Source organism: Benincasa hispida, chromosome 2, assembly GCF_027475165.1.
Source record: "Benincasa hispida cultivar pf3 chromosome 2, pf3_genome.v1.1, whole genome shotgun sequence".
Taxonomy (NCBI): Eukaryota; Viridiplantae; Streptophyta; class Magnoliopsida; order Cucurbitales; family Cucurbitaceae; genus Benincasa; species Benincasa hispida.
The window spans coordinates 12,926,082-12,948,433 of NC_143479.1; the positions used below are offsets into that span (position 1 = coordinate 12,926,082).

General features: G+C 39.0%; 1 protein-coding gene across 1 annotated transcript; it reads left to right on the forward strand.

Annotated features, from left to right (window-relative positions):
• The first annotated feature begins 3,718 nt into the window (after positions 1-3,718).
• LOC150037655 (uncharacterized) lies at positions 3,719-4,422 on the forward strand. Its single transcript, XM_090310970.1, has 2 exons — positions 3,719-3,729; positions 3,813-4,422. The coding sequence occupies exons 1-2, from the start codon at positions 3,719-3,721 to the stop codon at positions 4,420-4,422; spliced, it is 621 nt and encodes a 206-aa protein (XP_090167096.1).
• The last annotated feature ends 17,930 nt before the right edge of the window (positions 4,423-22,352 follow it).

A 22,352-nucleotide genomic window follows, 5' to 3' on the forward strand; every position in this document is an offset into this window, starting at 1 on the left:
TCAAATTCCATGAAATCTAAATAGACCAATTATTGGTTAAAAAAAAAATCGATCTAAGAATGGTGAACTCAAAGGAGCACCAACCGAGTGATCCATCTTAAGATGACTAGTTGAAGATTTCACGTAATTGAAAAGATGAAAAAGTGTCATTTTTATAAGATATATGAGTTACTCTTTTTATAGTCAATTGATTTTAAAATAAAAATTTATGTTTATTTAATATGGTATTAGAACCTATAAAATCTAAATAAATATGGTATGTAATGCATGGTCGTAAATAAAAACAAGTAGAAAGATAAGATTCAATGATTTTAGTGATATTCGTTGAATAAAAGTTGGACTATAACACAGTACAATTGAGCTGTATGAAGATTTGTATGAATTGTGTCTTTCCATATTAGCTGTAGGCATACATCTACTTGTATTTAATGCATGCTGGTTCTAACACGTGTGAACTATTTATTAAGATTCTAAAATGCTGTTGGAAACGTGTTTCTATATAACTATTCTTTAAAATTGTCTTTACGGACACAAAAATGGTTAGTTACTAAAAAAATCACAAAATTGTGATTTAAATAGCCTAGAGATTTCGTAAAGATGTTTGGCCCATCGATTTAACAACTATTTCAATAATTTCAACAATATTTACTAATGGTTTACATATTTATTGAGAAATTTCATCTTCTCCTCATTCTCTCTTTTTGTATATTTATCGAAGTATTTCGTATTCTTCACAATTCTGCACCATAAACATAGATTTCCTAACACCAAAACATATTAACTTTAGATTTCGTAACTCAACTCAGCACCCGAGACCCCCAAACACCCCTAAGACGAATTTACTCTATTAAGCTTAGGGGACTTGAATCCCACTCAATTTCAATGCATTTTTATACTAGTATAAAACAAAGACATTTTAGTTATCAAAATGGTTATCTGGCTGAAGGATGTTCCAATAGGTCAAGGTTCAATTCTTTTTTACTATTATAGTTTTTGTGAAAACACATTTAAATGGATAGTAAATTATATCAGGACAATTATATGAATTACTATTTAATGGTACAATCATTTAAAATATATTGACCAAAACGAATATAACTCAACTAACATAGTGTTTATATTATCAACTTCGAGGTCAGAGGTTTAATTTTCCTACCCTACATATTGTCAACAAACAAAAAATTATTGAACAAAATTACTTTTTATGATTAAATTGCAAGTCTAGTCTATGAATCTTAAAACCACTTGTATTTGTATAGTCCATAAACTATAAAAAGTGTAAACTTAAAATTTTAATTTATGTATTAAGTCTTATTTTTTAGTTTTAAATTATGTGTTTAATAGAATAACAGGTCATTAACTACTTTGATTTTTCTTTTAAAAAGAATTATGGATCTACTAAACATAAATTAAAAAATTTAAAGTTCATGGGACATAAATTTAAGGTTGAAAATTATTTTTAGTCCCCTAAACTTTCATAAAATCAACAATTTAGTCTCTAAACTTTGATTTGTAATGATTTAGTTCTTATATTTTCAGTTTTGTTACAATTTAGTCTTTGAACTTTACTATGTAACAATTTAGTCCTTATGCTTTAAAGTTTGTAACAATTTGGTTCCTATTCTAACAATTAGTGTTGAAATTTAATAAGATTTCTTGCGTAAATAAACCGAAAAGCTAATTAAGGACTCAATATTTTTACAAAATGCATATTTTCTATATCATAAAATAATAATTGACATCTAATTTTGATATATATATTTTTTAACGTTACAAATGAAATTATTACAAATTTGAAAATACAAGGATTAAAATTATTACATACTAAAATTTATGGACTAAATTGTAACAAAATTGGAAGTATAGGGACTAAATCATTACAAACTAAAGTTTAAGGACCAACTTGTTACTTTCATGAAAGTATAGGGACCAAAAGTGTTTTTAACCTAAATTTAATTTAATATATAATAGATTCATTCTTTTGTATATGTCAAAAATACACTAAACATGAAATTGAAAGTTTAGAGGGTTTTTAGGTATTTTTAAAATTCAATGATATATGAGACACAAAATTAAAACTACATTAACTAAGGTCTAACAATTTTATTTTATTTTTTTGTTATTAAATGAGGCATAAATTTCTAGTTTAAATTTTTTTTATTCGTAAGTTTTTAACATTTTTACGAAGCTTTAAACTAAGCCTCTGAACAAAAACTCTCGATCCGTCGGAGCAAATTGACCGACACAATTTTAGCAAACAATGAATCAAATTCTTCAACAGTAGAGTCAATGTACAAATTTGTTCATAAGAGAGACAAAATTCAAATGAACAGCAACTCAATGTTATTTGTAAGGTTACCAATCCAAAACATTCATAAATGTCATGCTTATGCACAGCTTCACCAAGACACAAAAAGAAATTGTATTGAGTACAGTACAAGGGTGGGAGCACATTTGATGTGCATAGCAAAGCACCATAGGTAATGGAAGTGTTAGAATGTCTTTAATTTATCATTTGACGTTTCAAAAGACCAATCACGAGAGTTTTGCTATTGATGCCTTTGCAATCTATATTATCTTATATTTCTTTCTAATAATAAATTATTTTCTTATTTTGTTGGTGGATGTAGCTAACACATTGTTAGTGAACTATGTAAATCTCCATGTTAATTTTTTTATTGTTTATCTTTTCTCACTTTATTTGATTGTTGATTTCATAACAAAAAGTTTAATGACAGTAAAGGTACCTGTTCACAAAGTTTTAGCCCGACTTATAAAAAACAAGCTGAGAGAGTGGGAGAACCTTCTTTCTTATAGCCCCTTCACACTGATCGAATAAAGGAAGTTTTAGCAAGAGCTCTACAAGTTCAGTACATATCAAATTTTGATAGAGCAATGATTTGGTACAACCTAATGTTGAGGTTGATGCTCTAAATCTCGTGTTGGATATATTTAGTGAAAGAAAGTGAAAGTTTGGTGAAGAAAAACATAAAATGAATTTAATTGTGTAGATAAATTTACTGTTTAGAAAATTTCAAATTGAATTGAAACTTCAAATTAAAATGATGTTTTATTTACAAATTTAATATGTATGGAAGTTAAATTTGTAGTTTTTTCAAATTGAATGAGTTATGTTGATTTTTGTCAAGTAACAACTCAATTGAGTTAAGTTTGACAAATGTATTTTGGAGAGTACTAAGTTGTTAGTCTATAATAGCAACTTGGTTCTTCATTTGTAGCATCCCCTTCCAAATTGAAGAGTTCTCTTCTTTCTTTCTTTCGTTTGTTTTTGAGTTGAGTTGAGAGCAAGTATCCAAGAGTTCTTTTGTTCTTATGATCCGCCTGTGTGTCGTCCTAGAGCGACCATCCCTTCGGAGGGCCTGATTATAGATTTCGGAACAACGCAAACTCCAAAAATGGATAGGACTTCTTAGGTTAATTTTCAACAGTTGTCTTTCCTAATGGTAGCCTATTGAAGTGTACCTCTGGAATTCGAAAATGAAAGGGTCACACTTACTGGATGAATTAAACGGGTCAATGAATCATTGACCAAATTAATGGTAGCTAAGAGCTATAGGAATAAGAGTTATTCTGGAATTAATAATTAGTAAGATAGTCTCAATTCAGGGGAGGGACAGCTGATCACCCTTTGATGGCTATTGTCCTAAACCTCTGAAGTATCGTTGAAAAATCAAATGAATAGTTTATTTAGGGTTCTATGATTGTCTGGTTTTGCTAAACTGATTGGATGGTTTGTGTGATGGGTTAAGGCAAAGATAACTAAAACGGTCGTTTGTTTGTTTGTTTTTCAGTATTTCTTCCTCAATTATAGCTCTACTTAAAAACGAGAAATTAACCGCCAAAAATTACACGACATGGAAATCGAACTTGAATACGATTCTTGTTATCGATGATTTGTGGTTTGTCTTAACTGATAAGTGTCCTCAGGTCCCCACTCGAAATGCACCCCTAAATGTTAGGGATGCATATGACCGTTGGACAAATGCTAATGAAAAGGCTCGAGTCTATATCTTGGAGAGTTTATCTGATGTACTCAACAAGAAGCATGAGGCCATGCTCATTGCTTGTGAGATCATGGAGTCCTTCCAGGGTATGTTTGGGAAACCATCCATTCAGATCCAACACGAGGCCTTCAAATACGTTTATAATGCACATATGAAGAAATTCCAATTAGTTAGGATACATGTTCTCGACCTGATGGTCCAGTTCAACGTGGCTGAAATGAACAGGGCAGTCATTGACGAGCAAAGTCAGGTGTCTTTTCTAGAATCTCTTCCGAAGAGCTTTCTTCAATTCCACAATAATGCGGTTATGAATAAAATTCAGAACACCATAACGACTCTCCTGAATGAGTTGCAGACCTACCAGTATCTTATGAAAGGTAAGAGATCGATAAAATGAGAGGCAAATGTTGTCCATTCCAGAAAGTTCCATAAGGGTTCATCCTCAAGAACTAAGTTTGTACCATAATTTTCAAGGTCTAGAAGAAGAAATGAGGAAAAAGGAAGGCTCCCTCTACTGGGAAGAGTAAGGGAAAGGCCAAGGCGGTTGAAAAGGGCAAGTGCTTCCACTGTAATATGGAAGATCACTGGAAGCGGAACTGCCTAAAGTACCTTGCTGAGAAAAAGAAGGAAAAGGAAGGTAAATGTGATTTCATTGTTTTAGAAACATGTTTAGTGGAAAATGACCACAATTCCTGGATACTTGATCCGGGAGATACTAATCATGTTTGTTCTTCTTTATAGGGAACTAGTTCCTTCTAGTAGCCTATTGAGGGTGAAATGACGATCAAGGTTGGAAGTGGAGACGCCATTTCAGCTCGTGCAGTGGGAGCTACAAAGTTGTGTTTTGGAAATAGATTTCTTTTCTTAGAAAGTCTATATATTGTTCCTAAAATGAAAAGGAACTTAGTTTCTATTTTCTATTTAATCGAACATATGTATTCAGTATTTTTTTACAAGTAACGAAGCATTCATTTAAAAAAAAATTGGGCACATATTTGTTTGGTGTTCGTTGCTATCGTGATTCGAGCTAGGAGTGTATTGTATAAAATAAATTGGAAGAATAAGTTCTAAGTATGAATGATGCATTGATGCTTTGATGCGTTTATGTTGTATTTGTAATGCGTTGGTGCGTAAGAAATGTGCAACAGAACGCACGACACTCCTCCAATTGACGTTCAAGTTTTCCTAAATCAGACCCAAGTATAAATCCAATTTAGGTTCCTGGTAAGTCCAGGGTTGAACTCAGGGATTCAGGTTAAGCTAACACAGACCTTGCGTTGTAGTTGTTGTAGGGATTTCCTAAATGTATGAAGGAATGTGTTATTTACACTAAGGTGCTGTGCTTGTGCAAGAAGATACAAAAGAGTTGAGTAAAGAATGATGGGTTGTGTGCAAATGGATTTTAGTGCAAGTGGTATGCGTCGATCTAAGATAAGTGTACACGTACTAGAATGTGATGAATGAGATGATTTGTTTATCTTTGTTTATGCATTAGACTTTATTCAACACTTCTCAATGCGAATAACATACAAAACCTATCTCTAGGATGCATACGTCAAAACATGATGCAATAAACACCAGTAAGTCTATATCTAGATGTACTAGGCGTTCTACTTGATGCAGGCTTATTTATTCTCTTGAATAGTCTAAGCTAAAGATGCTTTTACCAGTTGATCAAGTTGGCTTAAGCGTTTGAAATGAAATTTTGCATGAAGTACAGATGCATCCAACATAAACAAGAAATAAACAATGGCAAAGTGTGATGGATCAAACATATGAATTTTATAAAGAAGCAGATTGTCTTTACAAAAGCAATATTTAATCAGATGAAAGTACGAAAGCGATAAATGAGATGAAAGGAACTGAGTCAAGCCGCAGAGTACAATCTCTTGTATCTCTTTGGCTCAATTCTAGTTGTGTACAATCATTTGTATAGGAATTGGATGAAGTGTCTCTCTCAAGCTCGGCTTCCTCTGCTCTTTGACCGGCGGTTGACACGCAAATTTTTAAGTCTTTATCATCATAAACAATACAATGATGCAAGCAAGGAGATACAATGTATTCTTATCTTATGCCATACAACGCATGGATGAATGGTGACTTTATTTCCTTTATGCGATACTACATCTAGATATGCGTTATAAATGAGAATCTTGTAGTATACTATGCGTTGTCATAAGTTTCCTTGCGTTGGAACCAAGTATAATTCCACCACAAGTTTCTCGGTGTGATCCGAAGTCGAACACAGGGATTTTTTTAGGTTGATTGCGTTATACTTGTGATATATGCGACCAGGGGTTTTTCAATTTATAAAAGGGTTGTTTATACAAGTATTTAAAAATGCGATAAAGTAAATTCCGATGAAAGTAAATTGCGATGAAAGTAAAGTTAAGCGATAAAAATGCGGCAATAAAGTAAATTGCGATGAAAGTAAAGTGCGATAAAATAAACCTAAGCTATGATGAACAAGATACAGGTTTCATGATACAAGATACCGAGGTTGAGACTGACTATGAGTATTATACAAAGACTGTGTTATACGGTGACAAGGCTTATGTGTGAAGCAGGAAGATAAAAGGTAATTAATATAAACAGCGCAAGTTTCTTAATTGCGTTAAAGATGTAAGTACAGTTCCGCTTTTCCCTTGCCATACACCTCTCGGTGATCGGCCGTATTCCCACATCTTTGTGGTGAAATAGGGACAAACGTAATGAACGCAAGTTTGCTTCCATCTCTGGAAGTACTTCTTGCTTTAGTTAACGCATTCTTCTAACATTCTCTCGACAGATCAGAATGACATCTTCACTTCTGCTCTCACAGGTGAAGATGCCGTCTAGCATGCTTTAGCTAAACATCTTTATTTCTTTAGCACAGATTAAGTTACTTTTTTAATTCATATCAATCACCACGAGATTAAGAAAACATCATGGAGAAAATGATTTATGGAGAAACGGAAATAGACAGAGAAGTGGAAATGGAAATGATCAAGACATTCAATAATACTATTTAACATCTGATACATGGTGTGAATGAAGAGATTAAGAAGATGAAATACAATTGATGAATGAGAGTTAGAAACAAATACAAATAAGCGCCAACATCTTAGCACAGATTTGGAATGGAGAATCGCTTGCCGGCGTTGATGGAGTGAATGGAAGGATGAGCTTCCCTCTCACGCTTGCTCAATTGGTAAAAGGGATCTAAGTACATACGGTTGAAGTTCAGCTCTGGATCGACTGTCGCATTGTGCTGTCATTGCGTTGATCGTCTCTTCAGTATTGATTTGATGGGCGCAATGCGACGGAGATACATTGTTCAGTTTCTTTCTAATTATTGACGGGCGCAATGTGACGGGTGTATTTGCGATAATTTATAATTATTGTATTTCTTAGCTAATTTTCATACAATCGACGCATATTTTCTCTCTTTTGGCCACAATATCTAAATAAAGCAGCATAAATAACTTGCATTTCTACAAGTTATCACACCCCAAAATTTAGATATATGTTTGTCCTCAAGCATATCTTCTACTAAAACAATAAAGCTCAATTCCTATCCTATATTTTTGCGTCGATTGGTTGCGCCGAATGCTCCACTTAGGCACATTACTTGACAACGCAATTTCCTCCTATCCTTGCTAATTCCTAACAAAACCCTACTTTATTCTTCTATACTACAAATTTCTGCTAAAAAATGCTTTTCTAGTTTTAAAAAGAATGTTTACTTCTTCTTTATCAAAACAACTTGATGCGTCCGTATGCGGTGGTCAAATCTTGCGTCATTTATTAGAGACTGTTGATCATGGTTACACTCTTTGTTTTGGATTGTTCCCACAGGTGCCATGCGAACATCCAACTTCGGTTGTGTGCCAATTTCAACTTTAACTCATGATTTTCAGAGGAGTTGTCTCTTGCATTCTTTTATTTTCTTTTGCATTTTTTTCTTTTCATATTATGTTTTTCTTGGAAACCCACCTTCGTTTTGGCTTGCTCCCACGGGTGTCATGCGAACATCCAACTATGAACAGGTTCCTTTCACAACTAACTCTTATCAGGTTGGGATTATTTTTTAGAGTTTTCCCTTGCGCTGACATTGGAGTTTGTATGAAAAGGTTTTTTTTTTTTGTTTTATAAAGAAAATGTTTTTTTTTTGTTTTATAAAGAAAATGAATGCATTTTCTTAATGACTGCATATTCTTGATCTCATCTACTCAGACCTTCCCCACCCCCAAATTTAGAGATGCGAAAGGTCCTCATTGCATTGTTTGGACAAAATAGACAAACACGTAGAAAAGATTTCAAAAAGAAGGTTTGAGCAGAACTTTGAAGGGCAAAAGGTAAAGTATTGCTAAGCTACGAATTAACTAAGTGTTAGTTAGAATTTACAAAGTATGGGAAATGTTTCTAAGTGAATGCATATTATACATCATGGCAGCGTAATGAAGAACGCAAAAGTAAAGATCAAGAACATCACAAATATTAACAAAAGATGATAAAGAAAAAGGCACAGATAAAAAGAAGAGAATATTTACTCAATTGTATTGAATATTAACAAAGTATACAACTAATTAAAAATTAACGCAATACAAAAATTGTTGCTTGTACAAAGAATCAAAGAATATCGTTAATTTAGAAAAATAATGAATTGAATAAAAATATCGAATGGCCGCATAAAAAATGTAAAGATCATTGTTGAGGAGTAGGAGGGTTTTGAGGTGGTACTAACTAAAGGAGCTTCTTCAAAATTCAAGTGCTACTTGAGATGCGGAGGCACCATGGGACCATGAAGATATGTGGTGAGAAAATTAAAGTACTCATGGTTACGCTCCGCAATCTGTCTTTGGTGCCGATGGACCTTATAAATGTTGTGTTGAATATTGATCAATGCTTCCCTTGACGTGGCAGCACTGCGCTGTATATCGTCGATTTGCTCAATTACCACATCAAATCTCTGGTTGAAGAAGACTTGTTGTTGAGTGAAGAGTTATTGTTGTTGGGAGAAGAGGGACCGCATTTCTGCTAACTCAGCAGCTAAGGAAGGGATGGAAGGTTGTGCCTGCAATGTCTCGCCAACAACGTTTTGGGGTTGGGCAGAGGTGCCTTCACCTAAATCCTGTGGGCCATCAATATGTGGCGGCGGAATGGAAGGTTGTGGTGATGATGCTGAAGGTGAGGATGGGGCTACTGCATATGCGGTTGGAGAATTTGGGGTAAGAAGAAGGTTGGTAAAGTGCTCAGGAAGGGAAAAAGAAGAAGGTTGTGCGGGAGGGCTTGGAGGGCGGATTACTAAGGGTAAAGGGTCCAAAGGTTCTTGATCTTACGTTGTTTCTTCTTGGATTTTCCCCTTTCCTTTATCATCTCTGCGCTGTCTCTTTGGCCTGGGTTCTTACGGTGCATCGAGATCGATTGTGAGCCGCTTTAAAGGTAACTCTGGGCAATGTGGGGAGTCTTTGAGGAGCAACCTTAGGATTTTGATATTAATGAGGTCGTGGATTTCTTGCATGGGCTCTTCCTCAATGCCTACGCCCATTGACAGGCACAGACTTGAGACAGTCCATGGAAAGAAGTATTGTCCTCTAATATGCCCCACAAAGCCTCGAGTTTGACTTGCGATTAACCGGCCTACATCGATTGGGATGCCGCGCGCAATGCAATATGCAGCCATAGCTCAATCCCTTGAAATCGTCTTTTCATGGGAAGTTGGGATCAGCTGATTTTTAACCAAATAAACCCAAAGCCTTGCCTCTGGAAACAGAGTCTTGAACGCTGGGGTCTTGATGCCTTTTAAAGAAACCGACCACTTAGTGCTCGGTTGCGTTAATACTCACAACGCATCTTCCAACTGTTCTTCCGTGGAATCATTAATGACTTTGTTGCCTGATGCATCTGGGTTATCCTTCAGTTGGTATAGTTCATTGATGTCCCTTGCGCTGAAAGACACCACTCGCCCTTTTATGGTCACCACATCCTTGGTGCCATGTAGCCGTCCCTGGTAGAAGTCACGCACTACCTTTGGAACAACAATGGCTGGGCACTGGCAAAATGTGTCCCAACCATGCTCCACGATCACGCTCGTGATGAGGTCTGGTAGTGGCGTTGGCGCAAGGTAAAAGCCCATCTCCATCAACAAGTCATCATTTTCTTTCTTTCTTGACGGACGTGCCTTTACCAATGCGGGCTTGCTGCTTTTTGCGATCGCTTTGCCCTTTCCTTTTGCCAATGCAAGGCAGGATTGTTGCCTTTGTCTTCTTTCCCGTTCCTTGCGTTGTTCCTCCTTCTCTCTCTTGACAAGTTCCTTGCCCTTCTTCTTAAGTAAACGCTGTCTGTTGGCTTCGCGCTTCCTTTCCTTCCCTTCTCTCATTTTCTTCTCTTTTTCTGCCTTCTTTTTCTTTTCTTCTTCTTCCTCTTCTGTCACTTCACTTTCAAACTCCTCCACAAACTTCTCAGAGGCCAACAAAAGGCATTGTTCCTCTTCAATCCGCCTTATTTCTTCAAGCCTTGAGATCTCGTTATTGCGGCGAACCTCCTCATCATGCAGTCTTCTTCTTCATCACCTTCTGCGGTGATGAGTTTCGCCCGCTCCATTTTCTCTTGTCTCTCTTCCTCTTCCCTTCTCCCCCTTTCCTTTTATTCTAATGTGATGATCAAAATTGAAGGGTCAAAGGTAGACCCTTGCGGTGTATTCTTCTTGCGACGCCGCATCAGGGGGGTAACTTCTCCTTCTTCGACTTCGTAGGCCACAATAACTTACGTTTTTTCAGGTTGCGCCTGCTCTATTAATTGTGTTGTTTCCCCCCTGTCCTCCCTTACAGAGGTTAATTCTCCATCCTTCTTTGGGCTTGCAGCCCTCTTCTTCTTTTCTTCAGGCATCTTTCCTCATGCCTGCGTTCTTTCCTTTCTTTCTTCTCTTTCTTCTTCCTTAGCTTGGCCTTCTCATCTTCTTCATCCTACTTTTCTTTATTCTGTTTCTCTTTGCGATGATGGGATGGCTTACCTTCTCCAACCTTCTTTTCCTTCTTCTCATTTTTCTTCTTTTTCTCCTATTGTTGCTTCTCTGCTACGACTTCTTCTAACGCGACTCTGATGGGTCCGTCATAGGATTCTACTTGCGTAGTTTCCTCAGGAGTCACTAAAGCCAGAGTACTTCTTCTTGTCTCCTCTTCCACCACTTCCTCCATCACTACCACTTCCTCAACCACCGCCACCATCACCTCCTCCGTAGACAGTGGTTGGTTTACAACCCTTGCCTTGGGAAAACCTCCTCTTTCCTCTAAGTTACTCATGATGTTTCCAAATACCTCATTGTCATCTCGTCTCTTTTTTTTCTTTCAGTTGAGACGGCTGGAGTTGGGAGTGGGATGGTTTCAGTGCTTTGCCCCCTCTTGAATTGAGGAGGCCTGATGGCTAAAGGGTTTTTCCGGGGTCTACCGGCGATTCTGGGGACAGTTTATGGTTGAGCAGCAAGACGACGACTGACAGCAAGGAATGCTGCCTCTCACATAGAGATTTGGTCAGTGGAAGGGGTTAAGGGTGAAGTAGAAGGTTGGGAAGCTTGGTCGGCCATGGATGATTAGGTGAAAGGAACTGCAAAGGTCGCTAGAGTTTTGGGGAAGAAGAAAGCTTTGTATGCAATGGCGCTAGGGTTTTTCAGATTGCAAAAAGAGGTAAAGTGTTCACAGACGGGGGAAGTTCCTATTTATAGGTTGGCCCTTAGTGGGCCCAACACGATTTTCGCGGTGGCAGGCCTTGAGACACTCAAAAGGCCCATCATTTGAACTTCCCTCATTTATGAGGTGTTAGAGTAAACGTCCTTTCATCTGCAGACTCATCATTTCTTTGGAATACAAAACGATTGGACTTCTCAATTTTTGCAAAAAGAATTATCTTTAATATTTTATTCGAATGGATGCAAGGAAAAGATTAACGTAATGTGTTCACCAACGCAAATGCATCTTCGCAGAGGACGGGCAACAACGCATACATCCCCGCAACACACCCCTTAACTAAACACATTTCTGGAGGATCGAGCGCACGGTATTGCTACAAGCGCAACACTACCTCAACATAGTGAATTTCCTAAGGACAGGCAAAGGACACACACGCATGCAACATACCCCTCAGCTCAACGCATTTGAGTTGGATGAACGCAAAGCGCATCTTGTTAGTTCAAGATGCGTCCATTATCGCCTATGCATATTGAATGTGTTTTATTTTATTATAAAAATATTTTTTTCATCAACGCAAGTGGCTATGACTTGCAGTAATAAATTTTTTTCTCATTACTTAATCATTCACTAATTAAAGAATAACGCATTAAATACAGGAAAGTTAAAGGAATTAAAGAAAATACAGAAATAAATGCAAGAGAGTAAATGAAGAATAAATTCATAAAGTCATGAAACAAATTAATCGATGTAATAAATGACAGAAGTCAGAAATTCATAAAGACAAGAATTAAAGAAAGCATTTAAACATAGATGTGAGATATGGATCGGAAGATGCGTTTCCTTGAATGAGTGCAATCCACACCTCTGCAGGCGGTCCAGCTGGCCTGCCCAATGTCCTAGGGACATTGCTTCTTTCCATGAGATCCTTGGGCTTCAGAGTTGCTGGGCAACGTTCTTGGTGTTTTGTTTCTAAGCTCAGATGCCAACTGGCTCACTTGGATCTCTATGTTTCGAATTAAAGATGCCCACGCCTGCATCACTGCGTCATTTTTGTCCATATACTATTTTAGTAGGGCCTTCAATGAGCTTCTAGAGGTGTTCGAAGATGAGGGTTGCTGATTATGCGATTGCTTTGGTTGCCCCTGATTCAAGTTATGGTGAAAAGGAGGAGGGTTCCCTCTACTGCCACTTTGATGGTTGCTGGGCCCTCCTTGGTTAGGATTCCCTCCCCAACCAAAGTTAGGATGGTTCCTCCAACCCAGATTGTAAATGTTGCTGAAGGGGTTGTTTTGGATGGCACATACTTGTTGGATATTCGATGGGCACATTTCTACTACATGAGCCCCTCCACAATTAACGTAACTTATTGCAGCCACTTGAGCCGTTGCAGCGGGTTGCGCTGATTGTTGAGGGATGGCTCCTTGATTGATTTCCATCGATTGAAGGATTGACGTCACTGCGGCCATCTGTGCGGCCAGTGTCGTCATTGTCTCTGCAGGGATAATGACAGTGTCATTCTTTCTTCTTTCAGGCCTCGATATACGTCTTGTCCATAAAACCTCCTACCACAGAGGCGTCAGCAATAGCTTGCGTCGATCTGTTCAGGCCATTCTAAAATGCCTCCATCAGGATGCAATTAGGTATTCTAATATGCAGGCAGTTTTTCACCAATCTTCGAAATCGCACCCAGGCGGTGCTCAGGGTCTCATTGTCCATTTGTTCAAAGTTCAGCACATCCTTTCATCGCCTTACGTTGATGGCCGGCAGAAAGAACTTCTTCATGAATCGCTCAACCAGTTGATCCTATGATGTAATCTCGTTCGGCTCCAGTGAGTGAGGCCACCTCTTGGCTTCGTACCTCAAGGTGTAAGGGAATAAATACAGTCTAATACCCTCAGGGATAACGACAGGTAGTGAGAAGTTACCGCACATTTCGACAAAACGGGTCAACTGGTCATGTGGGTCTTCACCTTGTAGACCCCCAAATTGCCCTGCGTTCTGGATCATTTGAAGCATGACTGATTTTATTTCGAACCTTGCGTTCTCCTCTACTGTAGGCCTCGAAATCCCAGGCAAAAATCGTACAGGTTGGGTGTTGCGTAGTTCCTCATGTGAATGTTGCGATCAGCGGCAAAGAAGACTGGGTCTTGCGTTGGTCGTACAGCCCCTTGATTTCCTACGGGAGCTGCGTTGTCATTATTATCTGCCATATTGGCTGCTCTCTTTCGCCTTGTTCGATTCTGGCGTGCCCGTGCGCGAAAGGCAAGCTCGATCTTTGGGTCAACTATAAATTCTGGTTCGGTGCCAGAGCTCATAAGCCGTTAGACTACTCTTCGCGTTGAACAACCAGTACAAAGAGATCTGTCCTGTAAAATACCATAAACACACTCAAACAATAACCATTAACCAATCCCCGCAACGGTGCCATAAACTTATTGACATAAAATATACAACGATTCAAGCAAGGTTCAAGTCCATGCCCCCGTTACCAGTTCCCCAACAACGGCGCTATAAACTTGACACGTAAATTTTTAAGTCTTTATCATCATAAACAATACAATGATGCAAGCAAGGATGCGAGATACAATGTATTCTTATCTTATGCCATAAAACGCATGGATGAATGATGACTTCATTTCCTTTATGCGATACTACGTCTAGATATTCGTTATAAAGGAGAATCTTGTAGTATACTATGCGTTGTCACAAGTTTCCTTGCATTCGAACCAAGTATAATTCCACCGCAAGTTTCTCGGTGTGATTCGAGGTTGAACAGAGGGATTTTTTTAGGTTGATTGCATTATACTTATGATATATGCAACCAGGGGTTTTTCAATTTATAAAAAGGTTGTTTGTACAAGTATTTAAAAATGCGATAAAGTAAATTGCGATGAAAGTAAAGTTAAGTGATAAAAATGCGGTAATAAAGTAAATTGCGATGAAAGTAAAGTGCGATAAAATAAACCTAAGCTATGATGATACAAGATACCGAGGTTAAGACTGACTGTGAAGATTATACAAAGATCGTGTTATGTGATGGCAAGGCTTATGTGTGAAGCAGGAAGAGAAAAGGTAATTAATATAAACAGCGCAAGTTTCTTAATTGCGTTAAAGATGTAAGTATAGTTCCGCTTTTCCCTTGGCGTACACCTCTCGGTGATCGACCGTGCTCCCATATCTCTGTGGTGAAACAGGGACAAACGTAATGAACGCAAGGTTGCTTCCATCTCTGGAAGTACTTCTTGCTTTAGTTAACACATTCTTCTAACCTTCTCTCGACAGATCAGAATGACATCTTCACTTCTGCTCTCACAGGTGAAGATATCGTCTAGCATGCTTTAGCTAAACATCTTTATTTTTTTAGCACAGATTAAGTTACTTTTTTAATTCATATCAATCACCACGGGATTAAGAAAAAATCATGGAGAAAATGATTTATGGAGGAACGGAAATAGATAGAGAAGTAGAAATGGAAATGATCAAGACATTCAATAATACTATTTAGTGTCTGATACATGATGTGAATGAAGAGATTAAGAAGATGAAATACAATTGATGAATGAGAGTTAGAAACAAATACAAATAAGCGCCAACATCTTGGCACAGATCTAGAATGGAGAATCGTTTGCCGGCGTTGATGAAGTGAATGGAAGATGAGCTTCCCTCTCAGGCTTACTCAATCGGTAGAAGGGATCTAAGTATAGAGCTTCTCGGTGGGGATTTGGTAGAATTGCACTGAGACTCACCTCTCGGGCTTGTCTCTTCTCTTCCCGGATTTCCTCCGATCAACATTCAGATCAGCTCTCTCTCAATAGCCTCGTATCAATTATCCACTGTATCAAGTATATTTTTTAGTGAATTTTTTTAGGGTATTTATAGGCTGAAGGCTTTGACTCTCTGACTTATGTGGTCCCACTTTATTGTTACAGAAAGTCCGAAAATGGTGGAATAAATATTCCTTCTGTTATGCAATCAATCCGTCGAATATGCACAACGGTTAGTTGTGCACTTGTCACAATCCTCAGCGTTTGCGTTGCTCATTTGCATCTTTCCATTGTGTGTCCACATGCGGTGTTGTTTTTATTACCGCATGTGGTTGAAGTTCAACTTTGGATCGACTGTCGTATTGCGCCGTCATTGCGTTGATCGTCTCTTAAGTATTGATTTGACGGGCGCAATGCGACGGAGATGCATTGTTCAGTTTCTCTCTGAGCCTTGATCGCAAGTGGTGACTTGGCTTCCTGCAAAACAGACTTGTAATGTTCTTTTCTACCATTCTATTAGTCTTAATGGGTGTATTTGCGATAATTTATAATTATTGTATTTCTTAGGTAATTTTCAAACAATCGACGTATATTTTATCTCTTTTGGCCACAATATCTAAATAAGGCAGCATAAATAACTTGTATTTCTAAAAGCTATCAGCGGTAATGGTGGTTCTCTTCCCTTCTGCTCTTCTTGGCACCACAACACAGCTTCTAAAGATCTAAACTATGACTATGCTAATACTAAGAGTGAGAACTTGAAAATTTCTGAACTCCGAACTCTGGAGGGATTTCATCTATTTATAAGCGTTGGTCACTTCAGCTTGGTGATGGGAAGCATTAAAGTCCATGCCCTGGTCAGTCGCCTGACACTCAGAAGCTTTTCAGACACCGCCTACTGTAGGTGCCCATGCTTGCAAGTGGTGATTTGACACAATCAGCCTGAATCAATGAATCTTCTTTGCGTTGAATCCCTCCGACGTTTGGCCCATGTGTTAGAACTTTGCCTGTGACACTTCTTAATCATGCGTTAGCGTTAGCCTCTTGTTGAAATCCTGCAATATAATGCATTAGTGCCGCAGTATTTTAGTAATAAACATTCTTTTGCATGAGTTTGCTAGTGTTCGAGTAATTCCATGCGTTTCTTCTAAAAATGAGGAGAATTTATCATTAAAAACCCTAGTTATTCCAACTTAAGAGCGAAAATAACTTGTATTTTTACAAATTATCACCACCCCCAAATTTGAACAAAGCTTGTCCTCAAGCATTCCATAAATAATTCTTTGTTATCTCCCTTGTCTTTAGTGTGCAGAATTTGCCTCTCATCATATTCAATTATAAGCTTGAGACAAGAGTTTAGAAAATGTAATGCAAATTGACTCTTTTCTAAAGGAATAATGTTTAGTTTCAGGTGCAGCAAGCCTTTTATCAACAACTCCTTTCGTTTCTCAAAACATTCCCATTTTTTCTAAACCAGCAATGCGTTAGATGCTCTTTTTAAGATAGATGCCGGATAAAAAGAAAAAAAAATGAATTTTCAATTACCCATGCATTGTTCTAAGTATCCCACTTTCGTTTTGGCTTGCCCCCACGGGTGTCATGCGAGCATCCAACTATGGGTGAGAACCCTTCACAACTAAACTCATATCTAATATTCATGCGTTTCGAGATAAAACTTCTTTAGACTAAATAGAGGAGTTTTATGGGATGCATTAGTCTAGGAGACTTAACTTCGTTTTGGCTTGCCCCCACGGGTGTCATACGAGCATCCAACTATGGCTAAGTGCCTGTTCCAACTTTTTTACTCATGTCACTTTGAGGTTTTTCTTTTAGAGAAATGATAGAGGAGTTGCGTATACTTTTTTTTTTATTTTGTTCCCTTTCTTTTTGATGTACTCGTTTAATGCGTCTTAACTTAGATTTCCCTCATCTGCAAATTTGGAGATGAGCTAAATCCTCATTGCTAAAAGGGAAACAAAATTTCGAAAAGGCGTTGAGAGTTCCAAAAGAAGTTTTGATTTAGAGCTTGTATCCGTTAGAAAGTAAACATGTAGTATTTTTAGAGAAGTTCAGGCTTTGTTGATTTTCCTAACGCCTACTCTATACTTATAGATCTTATATTGTTGATATCATTGAGGTAAGGCAAAACATAAGACTAGAAAATAGCTAAATAACGAAAAAAGTATGCTTAGGTCAAACGTAAGGAAAAAAAATGATAGAAATTTTTAATTCACTTTCATAGAATAACATGAAATAAACAAACAAGTCAAACAAATACAAAAGATCATCAATTAAATCAAAATACAAAATAACCAACACCCCAAAACTTTATTGTGCTGACGTGTCATTCATGCGTTCTTCTGCAGGGTCTTCATCCATAAAGCGCAAAGGGTTTCTAAGATGAGCAGGTAGTGGAGGTAGGGCGAACATTCCAACCAAGACCTGATTAATGTACTGCATTGTATAAACAAATTAGTTTTGCATCCATCTTGTTTTCTGCCTTAAGTAATCTCTTAGAACCCTATTTTGTTGTTGAAAACCTTCAATCGACGCGACCAATGGTCTAAGCTGATCACTGATGAAAGTTTTCAATTCTTCAATGTCAGTGTTGCGTTGAGGTGGTGCTTGCTCTCCACTTCTTTCAACTAGGTCTTCAAAATTTACTGCGTTACTCGACCCTAAGCCAGTTGGTTCAAAAATGGTTGGAGGAGGTAAAAAATTGGGAATTGGACTTGGTGAAGGTGAAGGAAGGGGACAAGGGATGTCTCGATCTACATCAGTAGGCTCTTGGTGCGTTGGATCAAGACTCTCTTCTCGCGGGGCCACTAGTTAGTTTTGGAGAGTGAGGTTTAGGTTTGGCCGCACTTCTTCATCCGTAACTACAAGCTCTACTTCATAATCTTCATTCTCTGAAGCTTCATCGCTGTGTTCAATTATCCGGACGCGTCTTCTTTTGGGGAGCGTTTAGATGATCGAGGTTTGGTTGCTACTTCTTTGGGAGGCAAGGCAGGATGATGCGGCGAACCGCGAAGCAAACACCTGATTAACTTGATGTCCATCAGACTGTCGATCTTCTCATAGTCATCCCTCAGAAGGATGCCCCTGCGTTCCATACAGTGCGCAGATCAGCCATGGAAAATGAAGTTGTCCTCGTGGTTTGGTCTTGATGGCTTTGATCTGATCCCTTATTATTCTTCCTACATCTAAAGGGATGCACTGCATGATACAGTAGGTAGCCAAGATGCGTTCTTTTGACAATATCTCATCATGCGTTGTAGGCATGATGCTTCTCTTAATCAGATAATACCATAGATTCGCGTCTGGCTTCAAGTTCCTGGAAGCTAACATCTTTGCTCCATTTCTTGACGTTTTCCATTTGCTTCCAGGCTTGGCTACCACTCTTAACGCATCTTCTACTTGGCTCGGCGTTGATCATTCCAAGTTGCGGTTGCCTTCTGCGTTCGGATTACTTGTGATATTGAACACTTCATTGATCTTATTGGCTGAGAAGCGCACCAATACCCCATCAATAAATGTTGTATTCTTCTCCATGTGGAACTCACTGCTGTAGAACTGGCGAACAAGGTTGGGCCAAATTCTTGTGTGCCCAACGTAGAATTGACCCCAACCCATTGCATCTATGGTTTTAGTTATGTATGCTGGTAGTGGGTTGCGTTCGGGAAAGAAGCCTTTCTCTGCAAGAATATCATTGAATTGACGCTTCCTTCCCGTGGTCTTTTTAGGTAACGCGTTAGTTACCTTGAGCTTGCCCGCCACATGTTCCTTGGCTTCCCACGCCAGCTCTTTTAATTCTTTCTCCAATTCCCTTTGGAGAGCTGACTTCATTCGCCCCTGTCTTGCAGGCTGATAATCTTCCAATACCTTCTCTAACGCGTTGTGCCTTAAGCAGCTCCCACGCGTTGCATCCTCAGAACCAGATGTTTTCTGCTCATCTTCCTCAAAGATTAATTTTCTCTTTGCTTTTGAGGGCCCTTCATTTGCGTTTGACGTGATTGCGACGCGTCTGGGCCAAATCCCCTTTCTTCATCATCTTCTTCTAACTCTGCTTTGAGCACCATTATGTAGCGTTCTGCTTTATCCAATTCAAGTGATGCGTTAGGTGGGTCAGAACGCATCACTTTCTCTTCTTCTTGTCCTTCATTTAGACTTGCCAAGATAGCTCCAAACACTTCTTGCTCGTCTCGTCGAGCCAATTCCACTAATTCTTCGAGGTTACGCTTTGACGTAGGACTGTCAGAGCTGGGCCTAGGTGGAGTAATTGGTGGGGTGCCTGATGGGGTATGCAGCGACCCAGGGGATGAGATGATAATGGGTGAACGCGGGGGTTGGCTGAACGTGTCGGTTTCAACTGGGTAAATGGTGGCCAAGGGTTGGATTGACAGTGGAGGAGGTGGACGCATGACTGGCGATGGGGCGTTATGGAGGTAGGCTGGGATGGGGTCATGCGTCGCACCCACCGGAGTGATGTTTGGAATGAATGGTGGTGGGGCGGGCTTGGTATATAGCTTCTTGGCAGCCGTGGATGACGAAGGATGCTGCCTTGGTTTTGAAGGGGTTTTAGGTTTTGGTTTAGGGGAGGTTTTGGGCTGTTGGGTGGTCGTAGAAGGAAGGGTTGTGATGGCTTTAGTGGGCTTCAACCGAGACGGTCACTGGGAAGTGAAGGATGCTCCGTTGTGCAGAGGTTTGGTTGGGACAGAGGTTTTTGAGGTCTGTCGAGGGCTTGGGGGAGGCGATGTTGAAACAGGCGAGGAGGAGAAAGAGCTTACCAGTGAGACGTCTCCAAAGCTCATTGATTGATTCTGACTATTAGACGCTGATGACATCGTGGTTGAAGAGTGGCCGAAGAAATGATTGAGCGAACGGCGGTGAGGGAAACGAGAAGCACTAGGGTTTTTCTTTTTTTCTTTCACAGAGAGCTCGAGGGCAATGACGAAGAAGAAAATGAAGGGTCTCGATTTTTATAAGCTAGAGAGAGAGAGGGGTGACGTCAGGCGGCGCCTAACGTCTGCAATTAATGCGAAGTCGAAGGGACGTTTCTTGGGCTTCCAAGCACTTGAGTGTTTTGTATTATCGATACACGTCCTGCCGACCTGGGCCATGCATTAGACTTAAGTCTAACGCGTCTGTTTATTCCCAGCTCGATTATACACAACTTTTTTTTATTATTTAAAACAAGTAAATTTCTAACTATAAAGGCAATAACAATGAACAATCAATCTTAAAACACAGACAAACAAACAAAGTAAACTCAAACGCATTAATAAAATACAAAATGCAAAAAGAATAAGGAAAGAGGAAGCGTCCCTGGAATTTGTGTCAGTACGAACGCAGGGATGCTTCGACGCGAGCCTCAGTTGGCTTCGCGTAGTACGAGAGATGACTTTTGACATTCTATGCCATCTTCAAAGTATGGCTTCACTCTTTGGCCATTTACTTTGAACGCATTGGTGCCATCCTCTCGCGTTAATTCTACTGCTCCATGAGGAAAGACTTTTTTAATGATGAATGGTCCTGACCACCTTGACTTTAACTTCCCTGGGAACAAACGCAATCGTGAATTGAATAATAAAACTTTTTGACCAGCAACAAACTCTTTGTTACTAATGTGTTGGTCATGCGAACGTTTGGTCTTCTCCTTGTAGAGCTTGTTATTCTTATATACGTTCAACCGCCACTCCTCAAGTTCATGGAGCTAAAGTTTGCGTTGATCGCCCGCGACATCCAAGTTTAAATTTAGCTTCTTTACTACCCAAAAAGCTTTATGCTCCAACTCTAGGGGTAAGTGACAAGCTTTTCCAAATACTAAAGAGTATGGAGACATACCTATGAGGGTCTTGTAGGCAGTCCTGTAGGCCCAGAGTACTTCATCCAGCCTCTATGCCCAGTCTTTCCGCGATGCGTTGACCTCTTTCTCTAGGATAGATTTTATTTCTCGATTGGATACCTCAGCTTGACCATTCGTTTGTGGGTGGTAGGCGGTAGCGATCTTGTGCCTAACATTATATTTGGCAAGTAATTTAGAAATGATGCGATTAATGAAATGCATACCTTCGTCACTTATCAGGGCTCTTGCCGTTCTAAAGCGTGTAAAGATGTTCCTGGTAAGAAACTTAGAAACAGTAGACGCATCATTTCTGGCACAAGCTACTGCTTCTACCCACTTTGATACATAGTCTACTGCAAGCAAGATATATTGTTGGCTGCAGGACGGGGGAAAAGGTCCCATAAAATCAATGCCCCAAACATCAAATAATTCAACTTCAAGAATATTATTCAAGAGAATTTCGTCCCTTGATGATATATTGCCGGTGCGTTGGCAGGGGTCACATTACGAACATACTCCCTCGCGTCTTTGAAAGGGGTGGGCCAGAAGTATCCGTTTTGAAGGACCTTCGCAACGATTCTTTTCCCACAAAAATGCCCTCCGTAAGGAGAGTCATGACACTCAGCTAAGATGCATTGTGTCTTTTCCCCTAGAACCCATCGATGCATTATGGAGTCAAGGCCTTATTTATAGAGAAACGGTTCATCCCAAAAATAAAATTTACTATCGTGTACTAACCGTTTCTTTTGCTGAGAGTTGAAGTTCCCAGGGAATTGCTTGGTAGTTAAGTAATTAACTATGTCTGCGTACCAAGGTTCCCTGCCTTCAACTCTAAACAGGCTTTCATCAGGAAATAAATCTTTGATTTCACTTTCTTGAACTTGCATTTCCTAATTTTCTAACCTGGATAAGTGGTCAGCCACCTGATTCTTAGTTCCTTTTCTATCCTGAATATCAATGTTAAATTCCTGTAATAGCAGCACTCATCTTCTTAATCTTGGTTTCACGTCCTTTTTATTCATCAAGAACTTTATGGTCGAGTGATCTGTAT